Source organism: Budorcas taxicolor, chromosome 23 (assembly GCF_023091745.1).
Source record: "Budorcas taxicolor isolate Tak-1 chromosome 23, Takin1.1, whole genome shotgun sequence".
Taxonomy (NCBI): domain Eukaryota; kingdom Metazoa; phylum Chordata; class Mammalia; order Artiodactyla; family Bovidae; genus Budorcas; species Budorcas taxicolor.
Window position 1 is genome coordinate 21,813,516 of NC_068932.1, and position 15,883 is coordinate 21,829,398.

General features: G+C 36.2%; 1 protein-coding gene across 3 annotated transcripts in view; it reads left to right on the forward strand.

Annotated features, from left to right (window-relative positions):
- The window catches only part of BTRC (beta-transducin repeat containing E3 ubiquitin protein ligase), a 182,240-nt gene that overhangs the window by 59,378 nt on the left and 106,979 nt on the right, over positions 1-15,883 (forward strand). For all 3 annotated transcript variants that reach the window (XM_052660780.1, XM_052660783.1, XM_052660782.1), the window contains exon 2: positions 1,510-1,617. In XM_052660780.1, the coding sequence (XP_052516740.1) occupies positions 1,510-1,617 (108 nt within the window). The remainder of the gene's footprint in view (positions 1-1,509; positions 1,618-15,883) is intronic.

Below are 15,883 nucleotides of genomic sequence, written 5' to 3' on the forward strand. Positions count from 1 at the left end.
TAGTAGTTCAAAGCAGGTTAGCTGTTTTGGTTGTTAAGTTATCCAGTGATGCCTTTAGTAGATACCTGTTTTTGAAGTCTGATGCCTCCACTTCATGATCTAGGGTGGATAGAGGCAAGAAGAGTTCTGAACTGAAAAGCAGGAGGCCAGGATTCTAGTTCTTCTCTACTTTTTAAATTCTGTGATCATGGATACTTAATTTCTCCTGGGCATCAATCACCTGAACTAAAAAATAAGAAAATAATGATCTGAAAGCTGGAGTCTAAACCAGTTTTTGAAGTCCTTTCCAGTATACCATCCTTGTATCAGTTATAAATAGTGAACAATGAATACCATATTTGTTTCCTTAATATTTCCTCAACTAAAGTGTTTTAAGAAGAAAGAAGTCCCATGATGATAATAAATAGTTCAAAGCTTATAATTTAAAGTTTAGTATTATGTGCACTGACTGTTGTGCTTTAAAATGTTTTTCTGTTTTTATATGTGCTATGATCAGGTATTTAGTTTTTTAGTATTACTAGACTGTAATAGCACCCAAGTTGATGGACAAAGATTCAGCCTGGGATACATTTCGGGAAATCTGAAGATTGTAAAAATTCTTCTAAAAGATACAGTGTTTATAAGGAACAGAAGCAGTACCACTAATACTGTTTAATTAGTAATAGTAGAACTCATAATTTCTACCTTTTTTTTGTTTTGAATATACTGTAGGTATATTTACACTTACACATTATTTGTTTATTTATTTACAAGGTTTTAGGACCAGCAGCTTTTTGGGGTCCTCTTTTTCTGTCCCTGTCTCTCCTTGCTTTGTTGTTGTTTTCCCTTCTGTTTGGATTGTTTCTTGCCTCCTCCCTCCATCCCCCACACCCCCCTAAATCCATCTGGAAAGATAAAGAGGCAGCTGCTATGGTAACTTATGCATTTTGGTTAATGAATAGCAGACTAACAAGATATATAAAACGTATGCAAATTGTGTGGCGTTAGTTGCTGTCAAACTGTAGGGGTATAATACTTTTTCTTTTCCTTCTTCCCACCTTCTTAAAATCCTTTTAACTTTCCTGTGATATTTTGTTTTCTAATTTACCCTTTCTAGTGCTGAAGTGGTACTATGAGTGATTTCTTTTTTCTGCTTAGTCTGCACAGTATTTCACTTTTGTGATGAGTTTATGGGAGATGAGTTGAGGTGCGTAGAGAAAAGAATTGATTAATTGAATTAAAAAGTAGATTTCCTTTAGTTTCATACATGAAGAACAGGAATAAATTTTTGAATTAAATATTTTGCTTTTTGACCTATAACTTTTTTTTTCTTCTTTTTTTGGGCACTAGTGCTCCTTTTGAGTTTCCATCTGGGGTTAGAACTAGTGAATAGTATGTTTCTTGAAGATGTTTCTATCATAAAGGCAAGCTGCAACTGGAATATTATATTTAGCCAAGCTTTGAGAATTCCTGTAATCTGTGCCATCCTGTCTCATGCTGTCCCATCTCATAGTTGTCCTCTCTCTGCAGTGCTCTATGCCCAGGTCTCTGTGGCTGGGCTGCTCCAGCCTGGCGGACAGCATGCCTTCGCTGCGATGCCTGTATAACCCAGGGACTGGCGCACTCACAGCTTTCCAGGTACTTTCTCTGTCTCTGTGGGTTATTTGTGGGCATTAGTATATGTGTGTTAATTCATTAGTGTGTCTCTCCTTTCCCATCCTTTACTTAAGTTCGCTTTTCTCCTTCATACTGCCTGTATTTCACATCACTCAGTTCTCCTTTAATTTTTAATGTAGATCCAGACTGATCCACTCTTGAGACATTTTTGTTATGATTGGTTTGCCAAAATTGACAGAGCACAAGTTGATTTGTTGGTTTTCATGTTTAGTAGAAGTATGATAGTGAGTTTTAAAGTAATCTCAATAAATAGCATTCAATATGTAATGTTTGCTCTGGACCTACATAAAACCAATTAATATAATCAATCAATTAATTGCAACCAGTTGCCTGGGCACTTTCTTATGTTTTTCTTACGATTACTGAAAACATAAAGTGCTCAATTCAGAGTGTCTCCTGGCTACTGTACTATTATTTATGTGTGGGTATATGTATATGTTTATGTATTTATATGTGTGTATTTTACATATATAAGAACTATGTTTATTTATATCCTGATTACTAGGTCTAGTTTCAAGGTGGAAAGGCCTTCATGACCTTTGAGTATAGTATTCAGCTTGAGACAGTCCAGCTGGTCTTGCTTGGATCATCAGATCCTAGTTCCCTTTGGCCTTTCTTTGAGGCCACTAGGACAGTTCCAGGATGTGAGAGAAAACTATAGAAGGAAAGAGGAAAACTTGTAGAGAAATATGTAAGACAGAGCTCGATGCCCATTCTTTACAGATTAGGGTATGATACATGGTGATTTTCTTGGTAGAAATGTCATTTATCTACCTTAGGTATTTGGAATTTGTATCTAGCATTTGGGATTCCCTGGTGGCTCAGATGGTAAAGAAGCTGCCTGCAATGCAGGAGATCCTGGTTCGATTCCTGGGTTGAGACGATCCCCTGGAGAAGGGAATGGTAACCCACTCCAGTATTCTTGCCTGAAGAATTCCATGGACAGAGGAGCCTAGTGGGCTACAGTCCATGGGCTTGCAATGAGTCAGACACAATTGAGCAACTAACATTTACTTAGTAATATGTAACAAATTAGTGATTTAAATTTGTTTTTAACTTATGTAGCTCATATTCTATTACTAATTTCCAAGACAAGTTGTAAGTATCAAAATGCTTATGACTGAGTCTTAGTTAAAGGTTGGAGAACTTAAGTAGTCTACATTCCTGACCGGTGCCAGCAGTTACTTATCTTTAATGATACTATTTTAGTGATAATGTTACTGGATATTTGTTTGTTCTTTGCAAAATATAATATATTAAACTTCCTTTGTCTTATGAGATACAATATGATGCTGTGCAGGCTTTAAAATTAGTTAAATCAGGACTTATCTACTGTTTGTCATTAGTGGTATGATCTTAAGCAAGTTATTTCACTCTAAATTCATCTATAAATGGAGACTATAGTTAGGGCATGCAGTAAATAGTTGCTGTTTTTATTATTCTCATCTTCATCATCATTAACATTATTGCTGTTAATGTTAGAAAATATTAATATCCTGAGTATCAATTTATTTCAAATATCTTTTTTTTTTTTTTACTATATATCATATTGATGAAGTTTCAGCTCTCAAGAAACTCATATTCTCATATATATTTTTTTAACCTTTTTGGAGTTGCAGTGAGTTTCACCAGAGTGCAATCTGAGAGAACAGTCCCAATAAGACTGCTGTCACTTCAGATACCAGTTGTAAGGACACCTCCCTGTCTGCTCCTCTCCTCAGATTTGATAATTCACTAGAAAGGACTCAACAGAACTCACTGAAAGCTATTATATTCAAGGTTTATTACAAGGAAGAGATAAAGGTTAAAATTAGCCAAAAAAAGGGACGTATAGAACAGAATCTGGAGGGAACCAGATCTTCTAGCATCTTGGATCTAGTTAGTTCTAATCAGTTTTTGTCATGTCCTAATATCTGTCATTCTTTTAAAGGCTGTGTCCTGCGCCCCCTTCCTTCCTGTTTCACTTAGAACAGGGTCTGGCAGATTAATAGGTTCTATATTATCAGAAACATGCCCAAAGGACTAGGTTTGGAAACTTTCAGCAAATACTGTTTCACCTTGCTATATAACATTACACTGTGAAATGAAATCTTACTTTGTTTTCATGCCTTAACCAAATTCTGTATCATAGCAAAGCCTACTCTGGGTTCAGGTATTGATGAGAAACTTTGCTTTCCCCAGTATTGCTATAAGTATGAATGTTTATTTTTCTTTTCTTATCTTCAGAGAAATCATTAAGTTTTATGTAGTAAAAATGGAAAAAAATGGGGTTATCTGCTGGCATTCTGTTAATTCAATGGTTTTTTTCTGTCAGGTTCATTATACACAGGTGCTCCATATTGCTGATTGACTAATTGGCAGATATAGACTTAGTCTTTCCTGTTTTCACTACTAGAACTATAACTGTCTTAGTACATTTGCATTTTTCTGGTTTGGGTTTTACCTTATTTGCTTATTTAGATTTTTATTTATGTAAAAATTACATGCAATAAAATGTACACATCTTGTGTGCCCTTAGATGAATTTGAAAACTATAAACATTTGTGTAACCTCACTTTCAAAATATAGAGCACTTCTATAATCTGAGAAAGTTCCTTTGTACCCTCTTCCAGTTAGTACCCATGAAGTGAAAGTGTTAGTTCCTCAGTTGTGTCTGATTCTTTGTGACCCCATGGACTGTAGCCTGCCAGGCTCCTCAGTCCTTGGATTAGCCATTCCTGTCTCCAGGGGATCTTCCTGATCCAGGGATCGAACCCAGGCCTCCTGCATTGCAGGCAGATTGTTTACCATCTGAGCCACCTATACTTGTGTAACTTCACTTTTCAATAATCTGAAAAAATTCCTTTGTACCCCCTTCCAGTTATTATCCATATCCCATATGCAATTACTGTTCTGATTTGCCACCAAAGATTAGTTTTGCCTGTACTTGAGCCTCATATAAATGTAGTCATATAATATACATTTTTATATCTGTTCTGTTTTGATCAGCATAATGTTTTTGAGATTTATCCATTTTGTTATGTTTATCTGTAACTTATTCTTTTTTTATTGCTAAATAAATTCCATTGTGCTAATATACCACAGTTTTTCCATTCATCTATTGGTAGACATTTGGATTATTCCCATTTTTGTCTACTATGGCTAAAGCTATGGTATACAGTTTGTGCATCTTTTTGTGGACGTGGGTATTTATTTCTCTTGGCTTAGTACCTAAGAGTGGAATTGCTTGGGTCGTAGAGTATTTTTAACTTTAAGAGGTATATTTCAAGTAATTCTTCAAAGTGGTTGCCCAGTAGGCATACTCATTTCTACTCATGTTGCCAAACATCTTTGAGGAGGTGACTTAGTAATAGCTTCATGACATTTTTTTCTTTGAAATTATTGCATTCCTTTAGCAAATTTGAAGCACCTTCAAAATCAAAATTCTTTGACAATATAAAAGGAAGAGCTGTTGCTTAATTTGTTGGATTATCCTCAGTAATTCAGATGGAAATGGCAACATTGGGATGGTTTGATTATTGACTTTTCCAATCCACACATTTCAAATTAGTACAAAGAAGATGCTCTAAATATTGTTTAAATACAGTAGATTCTTTGAGGACTTGTTTATAGTTTGAACATATTTTCATTTTCATCATTTTGCTTTGTCCTAGAAAGTCTATAGGTAACTAAGAGGATTTTTGTTGATTAACAGTGGGTGTATTTTGTGGAATTATTTGTTTGTCCTCAGCACCTGGTAGTCTTATAATCTGTGCTATTAAATGAGACTGAGCAATAGCAAGTGTTTAAAAATAGCTGAGTAATTTGGATCCTTTATTTTCTTTAGACATTAAAGAAGAGAAATTCTGACAATAATAATTTAGGTAGATTTATATGACCTTAGACTGTTTTTGGTGTTACATATAGCTAGTAATTTTAAGGAATTTTTGAGCTTGAACCATGTAATATTTTAATATTAATCTAGTGTCCATTGTCAAAGGTTGAAATTGTTGAGAGTTGACTTCAAGAGAGATCATGTGATGTGTTTTACTGTTTAGGAATACTTAGATATCAGGGAACTATATTCAATATCCTGTAAGAAGCCATAATGGAAAAAAAAATATATATATATATATATATGCATGCATAACTGAGTCACTTTGCTGTATAGCAGAAATTAACACAACATTGTAAATCAATTATTCTTTAGTAAAGTTAAAAGGAAAAATACTTGAAGTCTACTAAATCTTACCATCTATTATGTGAAATGTTAACATGGAAGAATGCTAGGGAAGTTAAGCATTATTCAGAGTATAGGTATATATACATATGGAAGATATATTTTACACTTGAGGTTTTAGAGGAATATGGATTATCACACACACTGAATGTAAATGAGCACAGTTTTTTTTTTATAAAACATTACCATAGGAAAATTACCCCATGTCAAAAATGTTCACTTATCAAATCATAACTGATGCCCCCCATTATATATAAATCATCTCAGTAATGTACAATTTGTTTAATAAAAAGTTCAGTTCCTTTTGAACACTCCCGAAGACATTCTATGGTATCATCACCCTGATACCAAAACCACACAGAGTATCAAAAAAGAAAATTACAGGCCAGTATCTTTGATGACCATAGACACAAAAATTCTCAACAGAATATTAGGAAGCCAAATCCAACAATGCATAAAACCACAACCAAGTTGGATTCATCCCAAGGTCATAAGGATGGTTCAACACACACTGATCAATCAGTGGATACACCACATCAACAAAAGAAAGGATAGAAACCACATGATCATCTTAATAGACACAGAAAAATTTGCCTTTGATAAATCACATCCATTCAGATAAAAACTCTAGTGAAAATTGGTAGAGAGAGAACATGTCTCAACATAATAAAAGCCATTTATGACAAATCCACAGCCAGTATAATACTCAATGGTGAAAAGCTGAAAATATTGCTAATTATTAGAGAAGTGCAAATCAAACTAAAATGAGGTGCCACCTCACATTTAATGACCACCATTAAAAAATCTACAAATAACAAATGCCAACACTGTTGGTGGGATTGTAAATTGGTACAGCCACTATGGAAAACAGTATGGGGGTCCTCAAAAAACCAAAAATAGAATTGTCATGTCTCTTGGGCGTATACCCAGACAAAACTATAATTCAGAAAGATACACGTACCCCTTTGTTTATAGCAGCACTGTTTATAATTGCCAAGCATGGAAATAACCTAAATATCCATTGACAGATGAATTGTAAGAAGATGTCGTGTGTAAGAAGATATATTTATATATATATATATATTTATATATATACTGGAATGTTACTCAGCCATCACAAAGAATGAAATAATGCCATATACAACAACATGGATGGACCTATAGATTATCATACTAAGCAAAATAAGTCAGAAAGAGAAAGGGAAGTACGATATGATATCACTTATATGTAAAATTAAAATATAATACAAATCAACGTATCTGTGAAGCAAAACATATTCATAGGTATAGAGAACAGGCTTATGGTTGCCAGGAAGTGTAGGTAGGGGAGGGAAGAATGGGAGTTTGAGATTAGCAGAGGCAAACTACAGATATGGGTGAATAAATAAGAAGGTTCTACTGTATAGCACAAGTAACTATATATTCAGTATCTTGTGATAAATCATAATGAAAAATAATATGAAAAAAATATATATGCATAACTGAGTCACTTTGCTGTACAGAAGAAATTAATACAACATTCTAAATAAACTACAATAAAATTTTGTTTTCAATGCATATGTTAACATTTGACCTATGTTTATCCTAGCTATACCCTTTACATAAGGAATTTGCATATAGTGACAAATCAAAAATGTTTTTGTTTGGTGGGGGGAACCCTACATTTTTGTCTGCTAATAAAACTAATTGTAGTAGAATATATAAATTATTTGGTAAATATGTAAACAAAAAAGTATTACTCATACTCCTGCTTTAAGATAATCATAAATCAACATGCTAGTTCCTTCAGTCTAGAATGACTTATCCATTCATGCATGCATACACACACACATAGACATGCCCAGACAAATATAATTTTGTTTTAAAGTATATTTATTATTACCACTTAATTATAAAATTATAAAAGTACAAATTTAATAATTATAAAAAATACAGAGAAATAGAAAAAGAAAGGATCTATTGTAAATGTCTTCCCAGGTATTACTATCTTACTGATACTGTTACTTTCTGATTTTCAGCTCTGTTCTGTGCTTTATTAAATTCTATGTTTGTCACCTGGTTATGTTGATTTTTATCCCTCTTTACCCTGTATAATTTTTAGCCATTTCAGATTCATAGTTCCCCAGCAGTACTGTGTCATGCTCTGTGTCTTGGCATATCCTGTTCTCTACCTGGAGAATGCTACTACTGAAAACACCTATCATCCCTTTCCCCTTGCCTCCCACTTTTATCTAACCTGGCTAATTCCTAAATTCCACAGTTCTGCTTAAGTTGTTTCACCTCTAGAATAAAGGCCCTTACTGATCTTTTTACCCTTCCCCACTCCCTTAACCTACTCAGAGTATATGTACCAAGGACATGCAATAGATAGCTCTGTCATAAACACTGATACACTCTTGTAATTGTTCAGTTTCTTGAGAGTACAACTATGTTTTGTTCATTTTTACATTTCCAATGTCAAGCACAGTATCAAGTTCTTGGCACTTGAAATGTAAAAGATTAAATAACATTGATAGGATGGGAAAAGAGAAAGCCTTGAATTGATCGGAGTACCTGCACATACATACACGTGAGTGTTCTATATTCAGAAAGAAGTTATGATGATTAAACAGTCATTCCAAAGACTACATATTTACACAGAATAAAGGAAAACTTGTTGAGTCTGATTTATGGGCAGTCCTCAGATTTTATACATTTGACTTTTCTATGACTCTCACTATGAGGATCCCTTCTGAAATAGATTTTGTATACTGAATTTGGACTCTTGTTGATAGACAAATGCACATTTCAGGCTACTGGCACTGCCAGCCAGCTGAGTTCAGTTTCAGTGATGTCAACATCTTTATCTTCACAGCAGTGTGTGTTTGTACAATTATTTGACTATTTTATTGCATTTTACCCTTATTCTATACCAGAATAGATACAGGGAAAATTAAAATGATAGTAGTGATTAACAATGGTTTACCGAAAGGATAGAAATCATTACAGATAATACTGAAAGTGAGCCTTTAGTCTTGATTAGGAACAAAATTAAAGTGTATGTGCAAAATGTTGGATATTTTATTATACTATATATTATTGAAGCTCATTATTTAAAAGAAAGTCTAATTATGAATTTTAAAACATTTTAGCTGACCTTGAAATTGTTTGTTCAGCTTCTGCTCTTTCAATTTATATATTTATTTAGAAAAGTTATAGATGACCTGAATTTGGTGTATTTTACGTTATGCTAGAAAGTCTGTCTTGGGAAGAATGACACCATTAGGACTGATTTGTCTTTCAAGATGCTTACTTGATTGTTTTTGATATTCTGTTTCAAGTTTTGTTTTAATATTCTGTTTCAAGAATAATGGATTCTTCCATTGCTAAGTATTTTGACATGTTTGTGATGCAGGTAATGTTCATTTACAGGCTGATGCGCAGCATTGTCTAGTATTTGCATGTGTGCATGCTCAGTTACTCAGTCCTGTCCAACTCTTTGAGACCCCCATGGACTGTAGCCTATCAGGCTTCTCTGTCTGTAGAATTGTCCAGGCAAGAATACTGGAGTGGGTTGCCATTTCCTACTCCAGGGATCTAATCAAGATCATCTTATTGTGAGATGATCAGATTTCCTTTAAAAAAATTTTTTTTTCCTGATGGATCTGAAAAATTAAACTTTTCACTCCACCAAGAGGGCTTATCAGAGAGGGCAATGGCACCCCACTCCAGTACTCTTGCCTGGAAAATCCATGAATGGAGGAGCCTGGTCGCGAAGAGTCGGACACGACTGAGCGACTTCATTTCACTTTTCACTTTCATGCATTGGAGAAGGAAGTGGCAACCCACTCCAGTTCTTGCCTGGAGAATCCCAGGGACAGGGGAGCCTGGTGGGCTGCCGTCTGTGGGGTCGCACAGAGTCGGACATGACTGAAGCGACTTAGCAGCAGCAGCAGCAAGAGGGCTTATTGCTTTTATGTTGAATAATGTTGGATTTTACCTAATTGCCCTGACTTCAACATGACCCCATGGCACAAGGGAGAATATAGGTACCCAAGGAGGTTTGGGGTCACCCCAATATAAAAGTATCACAGACTGGAAAAATCAAGTTGATGAAAACTTTTTTTTGTTTTAATTTCATAGAGGTTTATTTTTCAAAAGTAAGTATACAAGGAATTGTCCAAGGATAAACGTCAAAATGCTTTATACGTAGTCTCTGTGCACATGGATTTAAAGCAAATGGGATTTGTGGAGTTTTCTGTACCTTCAAATATTTCTGTTGAAAGCGAAGTTGTTCAGTTGTGTCTGACTCTTTGCAACCCCCCAGTCTCCTCTGTCCTTTAGTGGAAAAAAAAAAAAGTTACACTTTTTTTTAAGTTGAACCTTAATTGACTCATTGTATAGTATATGTCACATAAATCTGTACCAAAGTGAAAGATGTATGTAGAATACCCTACTAAGAAATATTTTTCTTTCCAGCCTTCTAACAGTGTTTGAGGTAGATATTTATATTTGCTTTTTCCTAAAGTGGAAACTAGGGTGTATCAAGATTAGTGACCTAGTTCACCTGAATATTAGGTGGGGTTTTTTTTTGCTTTTTATTTTTAATTTTTAAAAATTAATTTATTTTAATTGGAGTCTAATTACTTCACAATATTGTGGTGGTTTTTGCCTTACACTGACATGAATTAGCCATGGGTGTACACGTGTCCCCCCATCCTGAACCCCACTATGACCTCCCTCCCCACCCCATCCCTCTGGGTTGTCCCAGAGTACCAGCTTTGAGTGCCGTGCTTCATGCATCAAACTTGCAGTGGTCATCTGTTTTATATATGGTAATGTATATGTTTCAATGCTATTCTTTCAAATCATCCCACCCTTGCCTTTTCCCACATAGTCCAAAAGTCTGTTCTTTACATCTGTGTCTCTTTTGCTATCTTATGTAATAGGGTCATCATTACTGTCTTTCTAAATTCCATATATATGCGTTAATATACTGTATTGGTGTTTTTCTTTCTGACTTAATTCACTTTGTATAATAGTCTCCTGTTTTATCCACCTCATTAGAACTGACTCAGATACGTTCTTTTTTTCATAGAGCTGAGTAATATTCCACCATATATATGTATTACAGCTCCCTCATCCATTCATCTGCCGATGGACATCTAGGTTGCTTCCATGTCCTAGCTGTTGTAAACAGTGCTGCAGTGAACATTGGGGTACATGTGTCTCTTCCAGTTCTGTTTCCTTGGTCTGTGTGCCCAGCAGTGGGATTGCAAGGTCATATAGCAGTTCTATTTCCAGTTTTTTGAGGACTCTCCATACTGTTCTTCACAGTAGCTGTACTAGTTTTCGTTTCTACCAACAGTGTAAGAGGGTTCCCTTTTCTCCACACCCTCTCTAGCATTTATTGTTTGTAGACTTTTTGATGGCAGCCATTCTGACTGGTGTGAGTTGGTACCTCATTGTGGTTTTGATTTGCATTTCTCTGATAATGAGTGATGTTGAGCATCTTTTCATGTATTTGTTAGCCATCTGTATGTCTTCTTTGGAGAAATGTCCATTTAGTTCTTTGGCCCACTTTTTGATTGGGTCGTTTATTTTTCTGGTATTTAGCTGCATGAGCTGCTTGTGTATGTTGGAGATTAATTCTTTGTCAGTTGTTTCATTTGATTATTTTCTCCTGTTCTGAAGGCTGCCTTTTCACCTTGCTTATAGTTTCCTTCATTGTGCAAAAGCTTTTAAGTCTAATTAGGTCCCATTTGTTTATTTTTGTTTTTATTTCCATTATTCTGTGAGGTGGGTCATAGAGGATCTTGCTGTGATTTATGTCAGAGAGTGTTCTGCCTATGTTTTCTTCTAAGAGTTTTATAGTTTTTGGTCTTACATTTAGCTCTTTAATCCATTTTGAGTTTATTTTTGTGTCTGGTGTTAGAAAGTGTTCATTTCATTCTTTTACAGGTGGTTGACCATTTTCCTAGCACCCCTTGTTAAAGAGATTATCTTTTCTCCACTGTGTATTTTTGCCTCCTTTGTCAAAGATAAGGTGTCCGTAGTGCATGGATTTTATCTCTGGGCTCTCTATTTTGTTCCATTGATCTATATTTCTGTATTTGTGCCAGTACCATACTGTCTTGATGACTGTTGCTTTGTAGTGTAGTCTGAAGTCAGGCAGGTTGATTCCTCCAGTTCCATTCTTCTTTCTCAAGATTGCTTTGGCTATTTGAGGTTTTTTGTGTTTCCATACAAATTGTGAAATTATTTGTTCTAGTTCTCTGAAAATTACCATTGGCAGCTTGATAGGGATTGCATTAATTTATAGATTGCTTTGGGTAGTATACTCATTGATTCGTCCAATCCATGAAAATGGTATATTTCTCCATCTAGATGGGGAAACAGTAGAAACAGTGTCAGACTTTATTTTTTTGGGCTCCAAAATCACTGCAGATGGTGACTGCAGCCATGAAATTAAAAGACGCTTACTCCTTGGAAGAAAAGTTATGAGTAACCTAGATAGTATGTTCAAAAGCAGAGACATTACTTTGCTAACTAAGGTCCGTCTAGTCAAGGCTATGGTTTTTCCTGTGGTCATGTATGGATGTGAGAGTTGGACTGTGAAGAAGGCTGAGCGCCAAAGAATTGATGCTTTTGAACTGTGGTGTTGGAGAAAGCTCTTGAGAGTCCCTTGGACTGCAAGGAGATCCAACCAGTCCATTCTGAAGGAGGTCAACCCTGGGATTTCTTTGGAAGGAATGATGCTGAAGCTGAAGCTTCAGTACTTTGGCCACCTCATGCGAAGAGTTGACTCATTGGAAAAGACTCTGATGCTGGGAGGGATTGGGGGCAGGAGGAGAAGGGGACGACCGAGGATGAGATGGCTGGATGGCCATCTGAACTGAACTGAACTGAACTCCATCTATTTGTGTCATCTTTGATTTCTTTCATCAGTGTTTTATAGTTTTCTGTATGTAGGTCTTTTGTTTAAGTAAATTTATTCCTAAGTACTTTATTCTTTTTGTTGCAGTCAGTTCAGTTCAGTCGCTCAGTTGTGTCCGACTCTGCGACCCCATGAATTGCAGCACGCCAGGCCTCCCTGTCCATCACCAACTCCCGGAGTTCACTCAAACTCACGTCCATCGAGTCGGTGATGCCATCCAGCCATCTCATCCTCTGTCGTCCCCTTCTCCTCCTGCCCCCAATCCCTCCCAGCATCAGAGTCTTTTCCAATGAGTCAACTCTTCGCATGAGGTGGCCAAAGTACTGGAGTTTCAGCTTTAGCATCATTCCTTCCAAAGAACAACCAGGGCTGATCACCTTTAGAATGGACTGGTTGGATCTCCTTGCAGTCCAAGGGACTCTCAACAGTCTTCTCCAACACCACAGTTCAAAACCATCAATTCTTTGGCGCTCAGCTTTCTTCATAGTCCAACTCTCACATCCATACATGACTACTGGAAAAACCATAGCCTTGACTAGACGGACCTTAGTTGGCAAAGTAATGTCTCTGCTTTTTAATATGCTATCCTTCCAAGGAGTAAGCGTCTTTTAATTTCATGGCTGCAGTCACCATCTGCAGTGATTTTGGAGCCCCAAAAAATAAAGTCTGATACTGTTTCCTCATCTATTTCCCATGAAGTGATGGGACCAGATGCCATGATCTTCGTTTTCTGAATGTTGAGCTTTAAGCCAACTTTTTCACTCTCCTCTTTCACTTTCATCAAGAGGCTTTTTAGTTCCTCTTCACTTTCTGCCATATGGGTGGTGTCATCTGCATGTCTGAGGTTATTGATATTTCTCCTGGCAATCTTGATTCCAGCTTGTGCTTCTTCCAGCCTAGCGTTTCTCATGATGTACTCTGTATATAAGTTGCAATGGTGAATGGGATTGTTTCCTCAATTTCTCTTTCTGTTTTTATCATTGTTAGTGTATAGGAATGCAAGGGATTTCCGTATATTAATTTTATATCCTGCAACTTTACTATATTGATTGATTAGCTCTACTAATTTTCTGGTGGTGTCTTTAGGGTTTTCAGTGTAGAGGATCATGTCATCAAATTGATGAAAACTTCTATGGGTGATGGGAGCCTTTATGGAGGTACTGTCCTTACCAGAGAAATTCTTCCTGTGGGCAGTTAAGGTTCACCTGTATCCTCTGGAGAGGTACATATTACTTTCTTTATATTCCAAGATTACGTTCTTGTTCCTGCGATCTTTGTGCTGAGTAGAGGCCAAAGTGCCACAGGAATTCTTTATGTGCTATTTAGGAATCATTGTTGGTGGTTTGGTGACTGCACGGCCATTTGTACCTTCTTTCACCGTTGTGCTTTTTTTATGTGGTACTGTTTTATTGTCTTGCTGTCTTTCCTTGTGTTAATTTTTAGGTTTGCCATTTTATGTGGACTGTCAGGATATGGAATCTTGGTAGATAGGCATCATTTAAGAAACTCCTTTCTTTGTCATTTTTCATGAAGAGAGAAACCCAGTTTATTTGTGTTGGCCTCATTGGGGGAAAAAAAGACCAATCTCTTGACTATTTAGCTGCTTAGGCCTCTAAGACTTGCAGTGCTTTCCTCATGGGCAGTGCCACACATACCCATGAGTTCTGTTTTTCCTAAGCGTGATGTTCAGTAGCTGTGAGCTTTTCTATATTCTCTGGCCCAGTCCTCTAGAAACCAAGTCTATATTTTGAAATAGTTATTTGGGCCTAGGATGTTGTAGATCATCAAGAAATGGGATTTTGCAGTGTACCTTCCCCAGCTGGGTTATCTGTCACTTGCTTTTGAACATTCTCAGGTGTACCATTCAAATTCTCAAGACCTTTCTTGCAAATCTAGTATGTATGGCTTGGCATGAATTAAATTGGAATTCTGCATGCAGTAAAATTGGCATAAAAAAGAGTACATTTATTTTTATTTGTTATCCTTTAGCAAAAAATTCATGTTTTAGCCTGATTTGGTCTAATTTTTGTGGGCGTTGGAGATCATAAACAGCAGGAGTAGAGGGATAACTACTCTTTTCATGTTTCATATACACAAATATACATTTCAGTATTTAAAGCTAGTTTATACAAAGCTTTTGCATATGAACATGAGAAATTTTATATTTGAAAGAAAGCACATGATTAGTTTTACTAAAATATAGTTGCTATTGTTTATTCCAGTTTCTGTCCTTTGCATGAGCTGTGTTTAGGGAGCCTGTTTCTTTACTGGTAATAAAGCACAAGGGAAATTTCTGATATAAATTAGTATATTTCCTCTAGACTTACATTGTCAGGTCATTAATTTTTTTTAAGCATTTTAGTTGCAGAATAGTGCAGTCCTTTGGGGAGAATTGGTAAAATGAGGATAAAATGGGTACAGGATTCCAACAGCTTGAAAATAACACAGTATTTGACCAATATCTCTTTTGTATTCCCTACTCTGGTTCTATTCCAGGAGTCTTGGAAATGTGCCTGCGGACTATTTACAGTGAGATTATAAAACAGAATCATGATTTTGGTGAATAGAAGCCAGAGCATGTGGCTCCAGCACCCCAGCTGGCAGTAAGCTCTCCCTAGGTTTATGAATGTAGTTAGATGGCCCCCAACTGTTTACAAGACAGCAGAGGTGAGATCTTTGATTGACAAGTCAGAAATGCATTAGATCATTCTCTGCCAGTCTCTGGTTCATGCTGTTAAAAATGTCAGCCTCCAAGTTTGAATGGCAGCCTGAGGGCCTTAGAAGCTTTTTGTTTTCTGAGATGGAAACACAAATTGGATGTGTGCCTGAGCGCTTCATCCTGGGCTGTAATTTCATCTTTTAGCTAAGAACCACAAGGTACATGAGCAAAGCACCCTGTAAACAATAATACTGTGGAAAAAAAAATAAACAAGGTCGTGTTTCTGGTACGTTGATCCGATGGTGTCCTGACCTCTATCACGTTGAACATCTCCACTCTGATTGCTGTTCCCTTTGGCATTACAATGAGAGAAAGAGAGACTGACATAGGAGGAAAAGATTTAAAGTTGCAGTGTCGTTGCACATTCCTTGTA